The sequence below is a fragment of the Mustelus asterias genome, chromosome 19 (genome assembly GCF_964213995.1).
Source record: "Mustelus asterias chromosome 19, sMusAst1.hap1.1, whole genome shotgun sequence".
NCBI lineage: Eukaryota > Metazoa > Chordata > Chondrichthyes > Carcharhiniformes > Triakidae > Mustelus > Mustelus asterias.
In genome coordinates, this window is record NC_135819.1 from 55,178,336 (window position 1) to 55,199,122 (window position 20,787).

General features: G+C 40.2%; 1 protein-coding gene across 3 annotated transcripts in view; it reads left to right on the forward strand.

Annotated features, from left to right (window-relative positions):
* hdac10 (histone deacetylase 10) overlaps positions 1 to 20,787 on the forward strand; it is a 50,847-nt gene that overhangs the window by 26,586 nt on the left and 3,474 nt on the right. For all 3 annotated transcript variants that reach the window (XM_078235567.1, XM_078235565.1, XM_078235566.1), the window contains 9 exons: positions 2,561 to 2,667; positions 3,498 to 3,565; positions 5,498 to 5,789; positions 7,070 to 7,157; positions 10,535 to 10,617; positions 11,584 to 11,640; positions 13,147 to 13,228; positions 15,320 to 15,508; positions 16,745 to 16,895. In XM_078235567.1, coding sequence (XP_078091693.1) covers positions 2,561 to 2,667; positions 3,498 to 3,565; positions 5,498 to 5,789; positions 7,070 to 7,157; positions 10,535 to 10,617; positions 11,584 to 11,640; positions 13,147 to 13,228; positions 15,320 to 15,508; positions 16,745 to 16,888 — 1,110 coding nt within the window. In that variant the 3' untranslated portion in view covers positions 16,889 to 16,895. The remainder of the gene's footprint in view (positions 1 to 2,560; positions 2,668 to 3,497; positions 3,566 to 5,497; positions 5,790 to 7,069; positions 7,158 to 10,534; positions 10,618 to 11,583; positions 11,641 to 13,146; positions 13,229 to 15,319; positions 15,509 to 16,744; positions 16,896 to 20,787) is intronic.

Sequence of the window (20,787 nt, forward strand, 5' to 3'; positions counted from 1 at the left end):
CAGATATCATCAAATGGCATATAATGGAGCATTTTGTGTGAAAATTGACTGGTATTTGTTTATAATTTTCATCCATTGTTTGGCATACGTTAAAATCAAGTGTTTGTTACTCTTTTTCGAGATGAGATAAAAACATTGCAAAGGTGCAATTTATTCATTACATTTCACAGTTGTTTGGAACACGATGGAGGGATTTTTTTGTCTTGGTGATGGATGAGACTGACTTTTTATGACTAGTATTAAACTGCTCAAAGTATGTGGTTTCCTTCCGACATTACAAATAGATTTCAGAAAAGCACAAACGTGTATTAATTTTTATACCACTTTTTTAGTTTCTTTCTCAATTCTGTGAAATTACAGTTCAGTTATCACAAATGTATTGCCCATCCCTAACTGCCCTTGAAGTGAGTGGTTTGCTGGGCCTTTTCAGAATCAACCGCATTGCTGGGTATCTACTGTTCAACAGATCATGTGTTTTTTATGTTGTTAACACTTTCTATACAAGGAAATATCAGTTTTGTTATTACAGAACACAACTCATTTTAAATTTTGATTGGATTAAAAACATTTTATTAAATGCAATAAGCTGCTATTCATTTAAAATATATGGGGTTCCCATCTTCATTCCCATTTTCCTGCAGTTTCCTGTGTTGTGGAATATTACTCGTTTAGGATAATATATTGAAAGGGTTAATAATCACACAAGTTTAAAAATCACATTAACTGCAAGCTGCTAAACTCAGTCACACAGGGAAAACTACGAGAAAACCACAAGTCTTGATTGAAGCAGACCCTGCTAAGAGTCAAGGGCCGTAAAACTCCTAGTTACAAGGAAGGCCTCAGTCACACAGCATACACACAAGGCCACCACTGAATTATGCACAGCTGCAGCTTGTTAATATCTGTTCTAACAAGGGACAATTAACATGGGAGGACATGAAGGGTTGATATACCATTGGTTAGAAATATAGTTATCATAATTGTGCCTGGAAGATAATTGATAAATCAAAAGAAATATATGCTTGGTGATATAATTAGGTAGACGTGCACAAGTTGTAATTGGACAACTATACCTTTATGTTATAGATTATGTAATCCCAATTGTTAGCTGTGAATGGATATGGATAACTTCTGTGACACATTTGATTGGTAGATGTTAATTACTTGTAGTTGAGCCACAGGGTATAATTGCCATTGTATTTATTTGTTTGGGGAGTCTATGAGCCTCATTGGCTGGCAAACTTCCTTACTATAGCTAAATAAATATCTTGATGATTTTTGTCTGGTCAGTTACAAGGAGTGAGGTACCCTATAGTTAAATAGCTGTAAAGCTCCCACAACAAATATAATAGCTCCTTTTGCTGTTCAACAATGCCGCTCTATATAATCAGCAGCGGGAAGTTGCATTGTGTTTTCTTTTTTTTCCATCATGTGTGTGTAAAATACAGAGAGTAAGAACTCTGCTTGCAAGGAACCAATGGAACAAACTTTGATGCAGAAATTCTTTGGACATCAACTCCCATGGCTGAAATTCGCCAGTCTTGCCCGCTGCGGGAATTGTAGTGGGCGAGACAGAAAATTCGACAGACCATTCAAAGGTCCGTTACGCTCGGGCGGGAATTTCCGGTCTTAGGGTGTGCAAGGCTGTAGAATCCTGTTCCATGTTTTTGTCTCGCATTTGAGTCACATTTTACTGCATATTTTTATATCTTCTAAATTGGGGAATAAAAAGGACGTGATGTTACAAAATTTGCTGTTCTATTAAAATCTATATTTTACTGTATTGTCTGCACACATTACATTATGAAATCTCTCTATCTGATGACCCTTTATGAACTTTCTTTGTTTATTCTATGAAGGCTTTATCCATAATAAATTAAACTAAACACAGTAGGTGAGTATTGCTGAAAAAAGTCATTTTGTCAAAGCTTTTTGTCTTGCACTCATCAGGACAATTGCAAAAATACCAATGTCATGGGGAACAACAGCTTTATATTGTGTGGGAAGATAGAGTTGATTGATTGGCAAGTGGATTCTGGTTAAGCTGCTGGTTTAAAATTCAAATAGTGCTTGGCAGTTGACTGTCAGCCACCATCAACTGATGCATTCTCCATGACAACCATCTCTAATAATCAAAATCCACTTGCCAACCAATCAGCACTCATACTCGGTATAAAGTTGTTGTTCCCCCTGACATTAGTATTCTTGTGATTGTCCTGGTGATGCAAGACAAAAAGCTTTGACTAAATGTCTTTTTCAGCAATACTCAAGTTCTGGATATCAAATAACCATTTAAATACAGGACCTTAATTTATATCAGAGGTTTTTTTAAACTATAGGGAAGGACTACAGGGAAATAAAACACATGTGATTTGACTTTCAAAGTAATTTCTATATTTTTTTCTATTGATGAAAATTCAATAGCGTTTACTTGGATAATATTGAATGGCTTGAGGCAGCGGTTAGTGATCTTTTGAGAGAATTTATTTTACGTACGTAGCCTGTCAAGTCCATATCCATTCTCCGCAAGTCCTTATAACTTTGAAGAATTTATTTTTAGGGAGGATACAATTTACGTTCCCTCTCAGAATCTGTCTGCATGACTGCTCGGGTATTGCTAGGAGACCCTGTCCCTCCATTGGTTGGTGAAATGGTGCCATGCATAAGGTATTTAGTCAGTCATATTATTTTGTTTCTATTTGTGTTCAATTTTAACACACGCTGTGCAGACAGCAAAGGATGATAAATGATCAAAAGCTAATTGAATTATTGTAAACTTTTCATTTTAGATTTTAGGTGATCATTTTACATGAACAACTGTTTTTTTGTATGCTTAATTCTATCTGGCCCTTGGCTACTATGACTTGTAAATACAACAAAATATTTTAATACAAGGAACCAAATTGCTGATGGGGAAAACCCCACACCTCATTCAAATAGGCTTTAGTCTTTGTCCTAAGGGTTTTCTTCCAGTTTCTGAATAATTTTGTGAGGAATATGCACAAAGTACATTAATAATTTAGTATTAATGAAATTGAGCATTTTTATTTCTGCATATGTGATTCTGATGGAACTAATGTCACAAGATGAAATTATCGTATATGGTTCAAAGTTGAGGAGTAAATGAGGAATGACTTGAGAGAGTTTTGAAAAATGAGGTAGACAACCGGCTCAAGAGACTGGGTGTCCCTATGAGGTTTAATAATGTCTGAAAAGTGGTTGCAAATCTAACTATATTTACATTGGCCGGAATTCTCTGGCCTCTGACGTCCTGCTACCACAGTCAGCGAGAACGGTGAATTTGGCATTCAGCCAAATCTCAATGCACTGCTGGAGAATCTCACCTGCAGGCAAGGTCAGAGAATACTGACCATTAACTTCAGGTCTAAGAGACTCGTGTTCCATGCTGAGGTGACAAGTGAATTGTAGTCACCAGAGCCTTTATACTTTGTACATTAAATATTGAATTGTGCACTAAAATTGTTTTGTCCCAACAGTGCCATGGAATCTATTCAGAACGTGAGAGCTGTGCATCAGCCATACTGGAATTTTTTAAAGAATCAAGGTAACATTTTTCATAATCTTGTATAAAATTCTTGATTTAAAAGTAGATTTATTTAGGGATGTATTGAATCGAATATGCAATGACTGTTGGTCACTCTCCTGGCAAGCAGAATCACAGATGCAGAAATAAAACTGTCCTTACTGTGCTTCAGTAAATATGCAGTAATTGCAACTGAAGGGTCGCACCCATTACTGTATTTAATTTTTCCGGTTCTAGAAATCTTTAAAATCTGAAGGCTAAATTTCCTGCCTGTTTGGGAAAGAAATAGTTATAAAATCCGCCCTCTGAGTGAGAATACATTGTCTTCTATGTTATTGGTACTTTCATGCCATGACCCACAGTTTTTGGGAACGGGGTTGACTCCGGGTTTCTTTGAAGTTGAGGCTATGTATTATACTGAGAGAAGATGATTTCCTCCCTCAATTTGCATTGGACTCAAATCTTCATGATTTTATTATAAGTGGAACTTGCCAACGAAAGAAAAGAACTATGAGAAAGTAAAACTTTGGAAAAATTTGATTAGGCATGCAAAATGATCTGTATACATATTTGCATTGTAACTATAATTGTAATGTTTAATTGAATAAAGGCACATTGACTCGAAAAGGCACTAGAATTATCCAGTTTGCAGTTCTATATCATGTTAGTTGCCTAAAGCTGTCTGAAATAACTCCTCAGAGGCCGGTATCCCTTCACCAGATTCCCTTTTTTTACAAACTTTATTCCACTCAGAGTGCTTCTGGTACACAGTCAGAATCTGGAGCGCCGGAAGACCTGACACTCTGTTTTATATACACATGAGACTCCCTGATTAGGCAGGCAATTATGACCTCAATCAGGGAGTTCATACTCCAAGCGACCAGCCTTATGTGCTTCGTTAAAGTAATTACATTGTCTGTACCTGATGTATTCAAATAATTAAATGTGTGGTCTTAATGACTTCTCTCATCAGAGAACAAGGAAGCCATGTATCAGACACTAGTTCAGCCTCAGCTGGAGTATTGCTTCCAGCTGTGGGTATCATGCTTTAGGAAAGATGTGAAGGAGTTAAGAGTTCAGAAAATATTCACAAGAATGGTTCCAGGGATCAGGCACTTCAGTTATGAAGATAGATTGGAGAAGTTGGGACTGGTTTCCTTGGAGAAGAGAAGGCTGGGAGGAGATTTGACAGAGGTCTTTAAAACCATGTGGGATCTTGGCTAAAGTGGATATGGAGAAACTATTCCCACTCATGGAAGGATTGAGAATGACAGGACACAGTTAAATTAATGGCAAAAGAAGCAAAAGGATACAAGAACATTTTTTTTTTCGCACGAATGGTTAGAGTTTGGAATGGACTGCCTGAGAGTATGGTGCAGGCAGGTTCATTCGAAGTATTCAAAAGGAAATTAGACTGTTAACTGAAATGGGAGACTGCGCAGGGTTGCAGGGGTATGGCACTAGATGAATTGCTCATTTGGAGAGCCTGCACAGACACAATGACTGATGAATCAAAGGGCAGCCTCCTGTGCTGTAATAAATCTGAGATTCTGTAAGACAATGAAACTTTGTGAATTTAATTTTGAAATGATCTTTCTTCAATATTTCCTATGTCTGTATTATTAATGATACTAATGTGCTACCACTCCTTGCCATGTTCCTCTCTCGGTCATCCTGAGCTGAAAATATGCCAGCCTACATATTCACCCTTTAAGCGCTCTCACTATCAATATTAAAATTCACCAGTCTTCCACATGAGTTCTGTTTTTTGTTCCTTCTACTATTCATCTACGATCTCCAGGCTTTTTAAAATCAGGCTTGGCATCAGCTAATAATTTACTGATTTACCTCATTGCTATTAGAAAGTGGCAAATGTGACACTTTTTTGTTCAAGAAAAGGTACTTCAAGATGTGTACTATTAACCAATGTTTCACTTTCCACAACCTCTTCAGACAATGTGTTTATTAAAGACCCAAGTGCCAAGAAACTGAATCCTGGTATTGGAGAAGGTGATTCTCAATTGAGCACAGCTACAACTGCAAAAGAGAAGGAAGTGACAACGGTATCTAACGTGAACGAAGATTTTGATGAGTTTATGAATTCCCACATGAAGAAGGTTCTCGTGTTAGCTCCCCGTGTAAGAACTGCATTGGGTGGATGTGGAGAAAAGCTATTAAAGTTGGATCAATGCCTCCAAGTAGAAGAGAAGAAAATCACCATGGAAGATGTTGGCATTCTCATCAGGTTTGGGTGATTTGTATAAAATTGCATTTGTAGAATTACAGTTCATGGGTAACCTAGAGAAACTGGGAAAACAGAAATGATCATAGAAGATCATAGAATCCTACAGTGCAGAAGAAGGCCATTCGACCCATCGAGTCTGCACCGACCACAATCCCACCCAGGCCCTATCCCCATAAACCCATGCATTTACCCTAGCTAGCTCCCTTGACACTAAGAGGCAATTTAGCATGGCCAATCCACCTAGCCCGCACATCTTTGGAGTGTGGGAGGAAACTGGAGTACCCGGAGGAAACCCACGCAGACACAGGGAGAACGTGCAAACTCCACACAGACTGACCCAAGCCGGGAATCGAAACAGGGTCCCTAGCGCTGTGAGGCAGCAGTTCTAACCACTGTGCCACCGTGTCATGAATAAGAACTGGAAATGGAGGTAATCTTCTGGGAGAGTATGGTGTAATGGTTTTCCCTATGGATTTTGTTCCAGGGGATTTCTAATGAAGACAATCCATAGCTGAGCCATACAGACAAGGAAGGCACTTTGGTTCAGTGCCTGGTTTGTACTAAGTTTGCTGACATTAGTGTGAAGGTTAAGGGCTTCACTTGACTTTCTGCACTCCTGGGTTAAGGACTTAAAAACTTAACCAGGATTGGCACTGATCCCTGCTGGAAACAGAATGGAGTCCTCATTGTTTTGATTCACAAGTTAAGAATGACTACTTGAGCCAGATACTGGAAAGGTGTTCCGGTAAGAATTTCAGTAGAGGCAAAATAAAGCAGCCGAGATAGTGTAATTTAGAAGTGGAAATTTTTTAAAAACTCAATGAAACAGAAATTTGTTATTACTGTTTCTGCTGATTGGAGTTGGGATGAACATAAGTTGATGGAATACATCCAAAAACAATTTAAACAGAGTTGGCTGAGAAGTTTGAACATTATCTGATAACCACAACATTTCAGAAACTCAATCGTATAATCTAGGAATTGCACACCTTTAGCTTGGCATCTTTAGTTGACAACGGATAATTATGTAAAGGAAATGATGTGAGAATGTTTAAACTAGGGGGAGTAACATGTTACTAACTTCAAATACATCTAAAACATTGCTACCTGTGCAGAGAAATTCTAACTTGGTGGAGTAATAAGTCTGAAAAGTGCATCCTAGGTGGAAAAAACTCACTCAATGATATACGGGATGATGCTACTTTAAACTTCTTTCATTGTATCAGCATGAGTTTGACCTTGAATGACATCTTGAAATTATTTACTGAATTTTTCCACAGTGGCGGTGACTGTGCATATTTGAAGGATGAATATCTTCTGTCCCTGGGAAAAATATTTCCACTGATTGATAAAATCATGAAAAGGGAGGTAGGTGAAATTTGTGCTTTATTGTGAAGCTATGTTTCTGGCTGTACAGTCATACTGTGGCAAGATAAACAATTGCAAATGATCTTGAGAGAACAAATCATCATTTCTCATTCTATGTTTTATGTTTTGAATATTGGTGAGTTTAACACCACCAATTCCAAATTAGGGAATGTAATTTTGTTTTAACTGTTTGCATGCTTGGATGGATTAAAGAGAGCAGTGAAGGTGTGTGGAGCCTTAGCCAGGATTGATATCATGGGGGGAAAATTGGGAGATGGAACACAGATTTCCCGAAAGGTTTCTGCAGTCCTTGAGGCCTAACTGTTGGAAAGGGGAGCTGCTTATTTTCTGCACCCTTTAGTGAAAGAGCAAATCTGAACTTAATTTTGTGCCAACAGGGGACTGTACAGAATCAGCAAAGATTGTTTTGGACTATCTGGCTTTCTCCAAGATTTGACATTAACCTATATTGTGTGTTCATAATATTTAATTAAGCTTGTATTTAAATATTAAGCTTCACTATGAAATGAAGCATTCTAGCATGCAATGTATGCTTTTAAAAAAAAATTTGCATTGTGCAGCAATTGCTACAAAAAAACAAGGTGTCAATGTCATATTGTGGAATGTTACGCCCTTCCATTACGTCCTTGTTAGATGCTGGTTTGCACTGTGATGGTCAATCCTGTGTTAAGAATTACTGGGTGTGGCTCAAGGATCTGGCCTGTCAGTCTCTGCCACATTTGCTGCAGAGGACAACTGTGGGCTGAGAAGGTAGACAAATTTGCTGGCCTCTGTTTTGACAAAGGATCATCTGGACTCGAAACATCAGTGCATGCTGCCAAATCTGCTGAGATTTTCCAGCGTTTTCTCTTTTGGTTGCTGGCCTCTGTTTTCTCTGGATCTTCATCTTGATCAGATAGCTTTTCATTTCTGGTTGCTCCTTCCAATGCCTTTTCAAACAGATAGCCTCTGGAGGTCACTGTCATCAGTGACTGTCTCCCAATAATCAGTTTCATAATCCACAATCTTCCTATCTCACTTCCAGGTGCCATTCTAACAGAGAAATGGACTGTCATGCAAATTTCATGAGTTTCAAAGGACAGAACCCTTTTAATTAAAATTTCTAAGTACCAAATTCTTAATTTACAGTGGTGATGGATGCTTTTCAACATCTATCTCTAAATTAACATTACTTTGAATTGTCTCTCACAAGATTCATACCAAAGAAATAATGTTAAAACCACCAAGAAATTTGATTTTATAATTTTTATTCCCACTTTTAACTGTTCCACATCTCCTAGTTGGAAATAGTCCAAATACCCTCTCTCATTGGCTAAGGGTGAGGGTCACCTGATGTCACCCTATTCCGTAACTGGAGTCATGTTGATTGAAGACAAATGTCCTATTGTCTCGCACCTGGGAGGTACATTCCACTGTGAGCAAATGACACATCCTTGCAGATGTAGGTCAGTTACGTTTTCTTATCAGTAATACATCCCATCGTAATTATTCAAATCACTATATTACCAATCCAAGTCTCTCAGGTTCTAAATCCCTCAAGACCAAATGTTAACAGCACTTCCATAATGTCAGGGAGAAAAGGTGTTCTCAAACCTGGCCGACATGATGTCAAGTTGCCAAGGCCTACAAAAGGTTCACCCAGATGTAAACCTGTTGTCGGGATCCTTCCAGGAGCGCAAAGGTGAGTATAGCCCCCAAGAGAGAGGGAACCTGCCCAGGCACTCTCTCTCTCTCTCTCTCTCTCTCCACCCCCCCCCCCCCCTCCCCACCCCCCAAAGCACAGGTTTGCACTGCCAAGTTGGCATGGGTACACTTTAGTGAGTACTTCATGGGGGGGGGGGGGGGGGGGGGGGGTGGCATGTATGTGTAGCAGGGAGGGGGAGTGTGTTCAACAACAGGGGGAGGAGATGCTGGCGACAACTGTTGGATGGGGGGGAGAATTTGCTGGTGATTAATGTTGATGTGGGGGTAGAGGGGTGGTGGCTTGAGGTCGCCCTCAAAATGACGATGTGAAACATGCCCCCTGACTTTTTGACAAAGTGTCATAAGATCTGGGGAGAAAACCTGCCTGTTTCTCTGGAGCGAAACACACCAGTTTTCAGTCAGAACCTGACACTTTGCCATTTTTTGTTAAGATTCTGCCCCATATCTTTTCTTAATGGTAATGGCATTTTGAAGCCACTTGGTTCGGCCGAGGCGAATGGATTGATTTTATAGATCAGTACTGAGCTGGACACTTGCATGAGATAGGGGTAGCTGATTTTAACTGTACAATTTCAGGTGAAGAATGAGATACGATTTAGTCTGAAGTACCTTGACAGTTAATCATCATGCACCTGTGGGAGGGATAACTTTTAGCTAGTACCGCATTGTCATTTCTCCAAGGTAGACAACAGTTCCTCTTCCCCTCAATTTTCCATATCTTTTCTTGGCGCTTGGTACTCTCATATTTTCTGAAACCAAATTAGAAAACAATGTAGTGTTCTATTAGACACATTATAGTGTCAATTCTGAATATCCTCATCGTGATGCTAGCCATAAATATACTTGTGGCTTATGAATTATGAAGCCACATCATTTTGGCCACTGAACTTCAGAAATTACCCCCTAAATGAAAGCACTTTTGTATCAACACCAGTTGACATCTTTGATTTTCAAGCTAATGATATGGTTATAAATAACATTACCTAACATTTTTAATGGGCTATGACATATTTTTTTGATTGATTTTAGTTTAATGATTGTAATATCTAACATGTTTAAAATTCTCATCCTTGTACTCCAATCCCACCATGGCCTCACCTCTGACTATGGAATTGTGACTGGCCCTGGAACCCTCAGACCTCTGGCCTTTTGTGCATCCCATCATCTTTTAGCAGTTTAGGCCCTATGCTCTGGAATTCTCTCCTTAATCCTCTCCAGCTCTCTACTTCTCACTCCTCCTTTAAGATGCTCCTTAAAGGTATCTCTGAAAGACATGTTGGTTAGGTGCATTGGCCATGTCAAATTCTCTCTTCGTGGACCCGAACAGATGCTTGAATGTGGCGACTAGGGGATTTTCACAGTAACTTCATTGCAGTGTTAATGTAAGCCTACTTGTGACACTAATAAATAAACTTGGGGGAAAAAGAAAAAATTTTGACCACACATTTGGTACCTCCCCTAATATATTTCCATATGGGGCTCGGTACCAAACTTTGGCTGATGATATTTCACTATATTAAAGGCACCATTTAGATGATCTGTAATAGTTTAAGTATCACTTCCTTTGTCGAAGCACGTTCCAGTGAACAGCTAACTGCAAAAGTGTGGCAATTATTAGAATGATTTAATAACCTTTGTTTTCTATTACATAGGTTAGAAATGGTATTGTGGTATCGTCTACATTGTCATCTGGTGCCTTTGCAGCACGTTACGGTACAACAGTTGGAGCAAGCAGGTACATAAATATTAAACTGATTTTTTTTTTCTTATTGTCAATTTTCATCTCTTGGTGCTTGCTCTCATGAATGTATACATTTCCAAGGTATCACTTAGTCTCTAGCATCTCACCCAGGTGGTAAATGTTTGCATGCCGAGCCTAATATATCTATCCTTTTTAATATATATTTTGTGGCATTCAGACAGGTGCTTCCAACAGGGAATTTTTAATAGCAATCGGGAGCACTACCATGGTCATTCTCCCCTGCCTAACGTAGTGCCATGTGCTAACTGCAGTTCTCTGTACTAACCCTAACCCTGTATTACCACCCCTGCTGAGATATGCTAAATGAACTTGTCCTACAGATCGAACCTGGTTCATTGCAAAGTCACAGGTATTGGTAAAGGAGATTATAAGTTTCTGCATGGACCAGAGTTAGTTTTCTGCTAATCCCGGATTTTTTGACTGGAGCTCAGAATGAAAGGAAACATGAGAAAGGTAACACTGGGAAATCCCATCTCTTTAGATCAAAAGCTCCCCATTATGGCATGTAATTGTATTTAGAATACTCCCAATGTTTTTTTGAAAATTCTTCCGGGTAAGATGATTGAGATATAATCTCTCACTCTTTGAATAAAGAGGTTGTCCTCCATTTAATTTCTATGCATGTCTTATGGTCTTTCTGTTAAACTTGACTAAATAGATGGTAAACCTTCATTTAATGCCCTAATAGATTTTCTGATCTTTTCTTTTTAACTTATCCCATTTATCTTTGAGCACAGACTTCTTGCTCTTCGTATACCCCTTCAAATAACTATGTATCATTGTTGTCTAATCGTGACAAAAGTGAATAACCTATTCAAAATGTGATCTGGCTTGTTCGCTGTAATCATAACATTACTTATACTGTCTACTTTACTGTTAGAACATTGAAAATGCCTTATCTACTAATGCTGTGAATTTACATTTGATTTTTCCTTTAAGAGTTTTACTTCTGCTCCTTGGGGAAGATGATATTTCAGCTGATGTTAAAGAGGATGAGTAAGTTTCATTACCCTATATAAAATATTACTATTTTAAAACTTTCATTTAGTTTAAGAATTTATTCTCAGTCTGAGAATAAATGTATCTTCCTTTGGGACTTGGAAATATTTCCAAAAGCCTATTAGAGCTCCTCCCTTGAATAGCAAAGCTATACAGATAGGAAGGTTTCATCCACAGTAGTTGAATTGGCTGTTCTCGATCAAGGTGATAATGGTAGCAGCATCACAGTAACAGTATTGGAATTAGCTTTTAGTGCAAGGTTGGAGAGGAGAAAATGGATGAATTCTGTTTATGCTGACAAGGGACAGCACGGTGTCACAGAATTAGCATTGCTGCAGCTCGGTGCCAGGGACCCAGCTTTGATTCCAACATTGGGTGGCTGTCTGTGTGGAGTTTGCACATTCTCCCTAAGTCTGCGTGGGTCTCCTACGGGTCCTCCGGTTTCCACACACAGTCCAAAGATGTGTAGGTTAGGTGGATTCACCTAACCTACAATGCAAAGGGTTACAGGGATAGGGCAGAGAGGGGTCTTGGGTAAGATGCTGTTTCAGAGAGCCGGTGCTGACCTGATGGCCCGAATGGCCTCTTTCTGCACTGGAGGGATTCTGTGATTCTAGGCAGGTTCACAGGATAGAAGTGCCATCAAATAAAGACGGGATTGGCTGTAATGATGTCATGATCAAAGAGCCTGTTGATTTATATGAATTATGGGCAGAAGGAGAGGACTGAAAGAAGGCCAGTTCTGATCAATGGAAGCATTTCCCATCAAGACATCCTTGCCTTGAGCAGAGAGGTAAAGGGGAAGTGATCTGATTTTTGAAAAGAGCACCACTAGGTGACATTCATTTAGCTGAATAATCATTCTTTCATTGCAGTTTTTTTACTGTTTATTTCCAAAATATCCTCTTTGCTGAAGCCCTCTGGTAGCTCAGTCTAATTACCAGTTGCAATGTCTGAGCTTCAGTTGCGACAGGCTATTTGATTGTAGAAGACATGGAACAAGCTAAAGCCTGAAATCAACAGACAGGCACTTTCAAGCAGGAGGCACTGTGTAACAATCAGGATCAAGAATTGTGGCTTATTTTTCTCTTATCTGTGAAGGCCAATTGTGTCTTAAACACATCTCACATGTTCTTTGTGTAAATTAGTATTTTAATAATGGGCAGTCTTTATTCTCAACAATGATCCAAGAGGACGCATTTAAAAATTTTGTTCCAAATTCCCAAGAAAGGAAAAAGTGTCGCATAGAAAGATCAAGGGGAGACTTGGGAATGCATGTGGCTTCCGTGAGGTTAGCTTGGAAATTGGCATGTCTGCACACCTGACTGAGATATTACAGATCCAGGCCCAGTCTCCTAAAAATGATAGATGATGAATCTTGTGAATTGAAAAGTCGTAAAAATAAAAATCCGACCTGGCAGACTTCAGCTAGTTATAATAAGTCAGTTATTGCATATTCAAAAAGTGCAATATTTCAACATCTTTTGAAATGTATTTTTTCAGAAAAATCCTCGTGGTACAGATGAATGGGAAGCAAGATGAGAAGAAACAAAGCAAGTACTACATTCCAATTTGCTGGAAAGAGGTGTGTGTAGAAAATGGCTATTAAAAATAACTTATCTGGGATATGTACACCAACTTGTATTTGAAAAATATGTTTTATACTTCACTAACTACTGGATAGTTTAGAATTGCCGAATGCATTTGGAAAAATCATTTACCCTAATCAGATTACTGTTCGCGAATTTAAGAATAATACGTTGACATGAGGAAGACTACATGGTTCTTGCACAGAAGTATTTGTGCTCGCGCCACCCAACCCATAGTAGTATGTGCAACCTACATTGAAGCCTAACATCTCCAGGATCTCACTGGGAGATCATTTCTTGGAGATTTGTAGGCTTCCTCCTGAGAAACATCCAGGAAAATGGAAGCAAATCTAGATTTGTTTCCTTGGCAAGATATGAATATCCTCAGAAGACCTTGTAAGTTTCAAGTCCCGAACTAGACATTTGTTGAGACAATGAATCAATTAAAGCTATAATCTTGGCAATAATTGAGCGGACTAGAATCCTACAATCAGCAGAGATACAGCGGTACAATGTTCTCATATATCTACAGAGAACTGGAAATGGGAGTCACTTCAGAGGGAAGAAAACTAGGAAGGTGATGACAGATTAGATCAAAACTGTACAGAGGAAACAAGAAATTATATCCTGTTATTTTATCTGTTACCAAGCAAGTCAGAACTGGAACATTCGCCGGAATTCTACCACCTTACCCGCCACGGAATCAGAACAGGTGAGGGGCGGACAATGGAAATGTCAGTTGTCCTCGGGTGGGATTTTCCGGTTTCGCTCGAGCGAGGTCGTAAAATCCTGCCTATTGTTTCCTTTGTGTGCTCAGATACCTCCTAAATGATCATGTCTTGTGCAAGATAATTGAAGCAGTTTCAGTAACATTTGGTGGAGTGCAGCAAGGTGGCACAGTGGTTAGCACTGCTACCTCACAGCGCCAGGGACCCGGGTTCGATTCCAGTGGGTCACTGGTCTTTGCAGAGTCTGAACATTGTCCCCGTGTCTGCATGGAATTCTTCCGGGTGCTCCGGTTTCCTCCCACGGTCCAAAGATGTGCTGGTTAGATGCATTGGCCATGCTAAATTCTCCCTCAGTGTACCCGAACAGGCGCCCAAGTGTGGCAGCTAGGGGATTTTCAGAGTAACTTCATTGCAGTGTAAGCCTACTTGTGACACAAATAAATATACTTAAACTTAGTTATTTGTTTGCTACACTCAGAACCCAAAGAAATCTCATAACTAGCGATTCCTATACTATTATTTTTCCAGTGATGAAACTTGGCAGGTAGGTTGCTTGATTGTTACAGTCAATCAATTTTCATTCAATCACATATGCATGACTGCTAAACAGAGAAATCTTCAGATTATCCAAGGAATGAAAGCCCTAATGGGCAGACAGTCTAACTTCATGAAAAAATAACATTTTATTACTGTATTGAAAACTGTGCTTTTACTAAATTGCCCTTTATCAATCAGACTTTTGGAATAATGCATTGCAGTTGTGAAAAACAAACAATGAATAAACTTACTTTATCTTCCTTAAAATCCAAGTTGTCCAAAGTGAAAACTTAGTGATATTGTACTACTTCACCATTTCAGTTTTTGCTGTCATCAGCAAATATTTTTACGGTCCTTGACATGTCATGTGAAATACATAATTTTTTTTTGGTACTATTGTGCGAGTTTAAGAAATTAATTGTTAATTTATCCACTGCAGAAAGAGCACCAGGAATCTTTCATTTAATCGGCCCAGAATCAGCCCAATCTTCCCTTGATCTGTACTTTGCCATCCAACAAAGGCCTGTGGTTGCATTTTAGAAGACAGTTTCCAACATTTATATAAGTTGTATCGTCCATGGATGTAGATGCTTGACTCTCTACACTTGTGAGACAGGGAGGCCCTACAAGCTAGGAAAATTAAATGAAGTCTGACTGCTGCCAGTAAGGGAGAAGGCACCAGAGACCAGTTGCATATGATGCTTTCTCCTCTCCGATGCAAATGTGCAACAGCTCCCAGAGAGAGGAAGCTTTCAGCCTTAACTGTGGGACAGAGAACTGCATCTTCAAATTTGAGCACTTTTTTTCTTTTTTTTTCCACAGGATAATGAATGGGATGGGGATCTTCTTTCTTTGTTCTTTGAGATTATTCTACCTTTGGCATATGGATTTAAGCCTGAACTGGTGATTTTGGCAGTGGGACCTAACATCAGAATTCAAGAAGTTACACTAGCTCACCTGACACATTTGCTCCAAGTGTTAGCTGAGGGCCGGATCCTTGTGATAAGCCAGGTATGGGGAAATTAATTGGCTGTTTAGACTCCAGGTTATATTTTTGTTTTGAGAGTTTTAGCATACATGTTTAACTCTTGCAGATTAGGGTCAGTATGTAATTGTTGATCCTGTTTATGTTTATACTGTACTTCTGATCTTGTACATTATTATTTGGTTTTTGTGAAAGGAAGATTGCAAAACGTGTTACTGATGTGCATCATTGTGTAAGTTAATGTTAAAGACACACAGCACAATCTATATTCTGAACCACTCTGTAGATCAGGTGCGTAATTTGATTCCAAGAAAGTCCAATGGTTTGATTCTGAGTTAGCTAATGTCAGCCACGATAGAAGGAAAGATGATTTGATTTGGTTTATTATTGTCACATGTATTAACATAAAGTGAAAAGTATTGTTTCTTGCGCGCTATACAGACAAAGCATACTGTTCATAGAGAAGGAAAGGAGAGAGTGCAGAATGTAGTGTTACAGTCATAGCTAGGGTTTAGAGAAAGATCAACTTAATGCAAGGTAGGTCCATTCAAAAGTCTGATGGCAGCCCGAGAAGAAGCTGTTCTTGAGTCGGTTGGTACGTGACCTCAGAATTTTATATCTTTTTCCTGACAGAAGAAGGTGGAAGAGAGAATGTCCTGGGTGCGTGTGGTACTTAATTATGCTGACTGCTTTGCCGAGGCAGCGGGAAGTGTAGACAGATGGATGGGAGGCTGTTTTGCATGATGGATTGGGCTACGTTCATGACCTTTTGTAGTTTCTTGCAGTCTCGGACAGAGCGGGAGCCATACTAAGCTCTGATACAAACAGAATGCTTTCAATGGTGCATCTGTAAAAGTTGGTGAGAGTCATAGCTGACATGCTACAATTAGCCGCAACATTTGCAAGTTGGAAAAAAAGTAGCCTGAATTCCTATTGCTGATCACTGCAGTGACCTTTGCTGCAAACTACAAAACGTACATGTGGATTCTATAGTAATGCCCTCGCTTTGACTAAGCTCAAATGTGCATTTTGGCAAGGTATGACAGGCTCACTATGCTCATGAAATCAAAAACCACCATGTGTGTTCAGAAGTGTAGGATAGAAAGATGGGGTAGCAGAACGAAGGGATAAATTTTGAAATTTTAAAGTAATGTATACTAGAGCAGACTGAACTGCTCTGGTTTGTCTTAGAATTACTGAAACAATGTACTTTTCAAAATTGCGACTGTTTCAAAAATAGATTTTCACACTTTTTTGTTCAGGCCTCTGACCTTGTGGAGACTTTGGTGAGTTCTTTGCTTGGTGATCCTGTATCTGCAATGAGTTCTTTCGTTCTGCAACAAGAAAGCGCACAGGTACTGGTGAAACTTAGACAAGAACTGAAACAGCACTGGAAATTGCTTTAGACTGGAGGTAAGAAAAAGAAGTTATGTATTAATACAGATGTATTTTCCTTCAGAAAGATTAATATCAGTGCAATCCATAGGGGCATTGGGCAGTAAGTCATCATACTGCACGGGCGGCACGGTAGCACAGTGGTTAGCACTACTGCTTCACAGCTCCAGGAACCTGGGTTCGAATCCCGGCTCGGGTCACTGTCCGTGTGGAGTTTGCACATTCTCCCTGTGTTTGCGTGGGTTTCCTCTGGGTGCTCCGGTTTCCTCCCACAGTCCAAAGATATGCAGGCTAGGTTGATCGGCCATTCTAAATTGCCTCTTAGTGTCTCGGGATGCATAGGTTAGAGGGATTCGTGGGTAAATATGTAGGATAGGGTGTGGGTGGGATTGTGATTGGTGCAGACTCGATGGGCCGAATGGCCTCTTTCTGCACTGTAGGATTCTATGATTCTATGCTCCTGCAAAATACCATTCTGCAAATTCCGACCCTCAGGCTTGCTGTGCAAAGGGTGGGGGGAGTCAGGGTAGTGATGGTGGTGGAGGAGGGGTTGGCGGGGAGCGAGAGAGAGAACAAAATGCACATTCAATTATTCTGGTCAGTTAAAGAAAAGTTGGTATGAAACCAGAAAATTAGGCCCAATATGCCTTCCCTTCCAGCAGACCTGATGGTCTGAAGGGGTTGCACAATTACAGGCAAAGCTTCTAAGAAATATATAATTTTAACAACTCCAAATTTACAGGAAAAAAATTAAATTGCAGTGCAGGGTCTTGATATTCAGTGTTGCCCAGTTGTGTTCCATAAAGGGATATGATGATCTCCACATGACTGGAACTTTTGTGGTTCAGTAGGGTATTATTAATTTTGTCTGTACTTGCCCTGACAACTATTGATCCTGTTAATTAATGTTCCTCTAGCTACTTTTTATATTGATTAATCAGGATAGCAAGTATTGTTTTTTAAATGTAGTTTATCCCAAATATCCACTGCTGTATATGTGGAATCCTTTAAATTTCTAATCTTGTTTCAGGCCCAGAAATTTCATGGCCCTGTTGTGTGGAAACATAGAAAATAGGACAGGAGTAGGCCATTCAGCCCTTCAAGCCATTATTATGATAGCTTATCATCCAACTCCGTAACCTATTCCCACTTTCCCCCATATCATTTGATTCCTTTAGCCTTGAGCTATACCTAACTCCTTCTTGAAGGCATACAATGTTTTGGCCTCAACTGCTTTCTGTGGTAGAGAATTCCACAGGATCACCACTTTCTGGGTGAAGGAATTTCTCCTCATCTCAGTCCTAAATGGTCTGTCCCATATTCTCAGACTGTGATCGTTTGTTCTGGCCTTCCCCACCATCCTGCTTCTATCCTGTCTAGTCCTATTAGAACTTTTTAGATTTCTATGAGATCCCCCCTCATTCTTCTAAACTCCAGTGAATATAATCCTAACTGACTCAATCTCTGCTCATACATCAGTCCCGCCATCCCAAGAATAAGTCTGGTAAACCTTTGCTGCACTCCCTCTATAGTAAGAACATCCTACCTCAGATAGCGAAATCAAATCTGTACACAGTATTCCAGATGTGGTCGCATCAAGGCCCGTATAACTGCAGCAAAACATCCCTTCTCCTATACTCAAATCCTTTTGCTATGAAGGCCAACATACCATTTTCCTTCTTTACTGCCTGCTACACCTACATGCTTGCTTTCAGCGACACGTGTACAAGAACACCGAGGTCTCATTACACATTCCCCTGTAGCCATTCATATAATAATCTGCCTTCCTGTTTTTGCGACCAACGTGGATAACCTCACATTTATCCACTTTATACTGTATCTGCCATGATTTGTCCACTCTCTCAACTTGTCCAAATCACACTGTCTGCATCCTCCTCACAGCTCGCCCTCCCACTCAGCTTTGTGTCATCTGCCAATTTGGAAATATTAGTTATTTCCCTCATCTAAGTCATTAACATACATTCCGAGTAGCTGGGGTCCTAGCACTGATCCCTGCAGTACCCCACTACTCACTGTCTACCACTTGGAAAAAGACCCGTTTATTCCAAGTCATTGCTTCTTGTCGGCCAGCCAATTTTCTATCCATTACAATACACCACCCCATTCCCATGCACTTTAGTTTTACATGCTGATCTCTTATGTGGTACTTGTCAAAGCCTTCTGAAAGTCCAAATAAACCACATTCCCGAAGAATCATTGCCAGCTTTGAGTTTGTAGGAAAGGATATGTTATCTGCTTGTGCCAATGTTTTCCATACTTTTAGCATTTTGAAGTCCTAGACCATTTTTCTCCATTGGCCATTCCCTCAATAAGGATAAATGCTGTGGCTCCCAAGATGGCTCTGCAGGTTTATCTAGTGACCAGAAAAGCCATACAGGGTAACTGGTTTATATCCCTTTATTTTCTTTCTGAATGGGATTCCAACTTGCATTTTTCTTTTCAAACAACTTCATAAAATAATGAGTAGTCCATCTGGTGTTCAATTACCATTCTCCCTCCATATTCTAGAACATAGAACAGTACAGCACAGAACAGGCCCTTCGGCCCACGATGTTGTGCCGAGCTTTATCTGAAACCAAGATCAAGCTATCCCACTCCCTATCATCCTGGTGCGCTCCATGTGCCTATCCAATAACCGCTTAAATGTTCCTAAAGTGTCTGACTCCACTATCACTGCAGGCAGTCCATTCCACACCCCAACCACTCTCTGCGTAAAGAACCTACCTCTGATATCCTTCCTATATCTCCCATTCTGAAATGGAAATCAGCTGGAAGTAGTGATCTATCAGTATTAAATCCCTGATTTTCTTTTAATGATCATACCTAGTTGTAGTTCCTCTGATGATTCCTTCTTCACCCTTCTTTGTAAATGAAGAGATCTGTTAAGTATTTCTGTAAGAGGTTTAACAACACCAGGTTAAAGTCCAACAGGTTTATTTGGTAGCAAAAGCCACACAAGCTTTCGGAGCTCTAAGCCCCTTCTTCAGGTGAGTGGGAATTCTGTTCACAAACAGAGCATATAAAGACACAAACTCAATTTACATGAATAATGGTTGGAATGCGAATACTTACAACTAATCAAGTCTTTAAGAAACAAAACAGTGTGAGTGGAGAGAGCATCAAGACAGGCTAAAAAGATGTGTATTGTCTCCAGACAAGACAGCCAGTGAAACTCTGCAGGTCTAGGCAACTGTGGGGGTTACAAATAGTGTGACATGAACCCAATGTCCCGGTTGAGGCCGTCCTCGTGTGTGCGGAGCTTGGCTATCAGTTTCTGCTCAGCGACTCTGCGCTGTCGTGTGTCGCGAAGGCTGCCTTGGAGAACGCTTACCCGAATATCAGAGGCCGAATGCCCGTGACCGCTGAAGTGCTCCCCAACAGGAAGAGAACAGTCTTGCCTGGTGATTGTCGAGCGGTGTTCATTCATCCGTTGTCGCAGCGTCTGCATAGTTTCCCCAATGTACCATGCCTCGGGACATCCTTTCTTGCAGCGTATCAGGTAGACAACGTTGGCCGAATTGCAAGAGTATGTACCGTGTACCTGGTGGATGGTGTTCTCACGTGAGATGATGGCATCTGTGTCGATGATCCGGCACGTCTTGCAGAGGTTGCTGTGGCAGGGTTGTGTGGTGTCATGGTCACTGTTCTCCTGAAGGCTGGGTAGTTTGCTGCGGACAATGGTCTGTTTGAGGTTGTGCGGTTGTTTGAAGGCAAGAAGTGGGGGTGTGGGGATGGCCTTGGCGAGATGTTCGTCTTCATCAATGACATGTGAAAGGCTCCGGAGGAGATGCCGTAGCTTCTCCGCTCCGGGAAAGTACTGGACAGTCTGTCCACTGTGTCCCGTGTTTGTCTTCTGAGGAGGTCGGTGCGGTTTTTCGCTGTGGCGCGT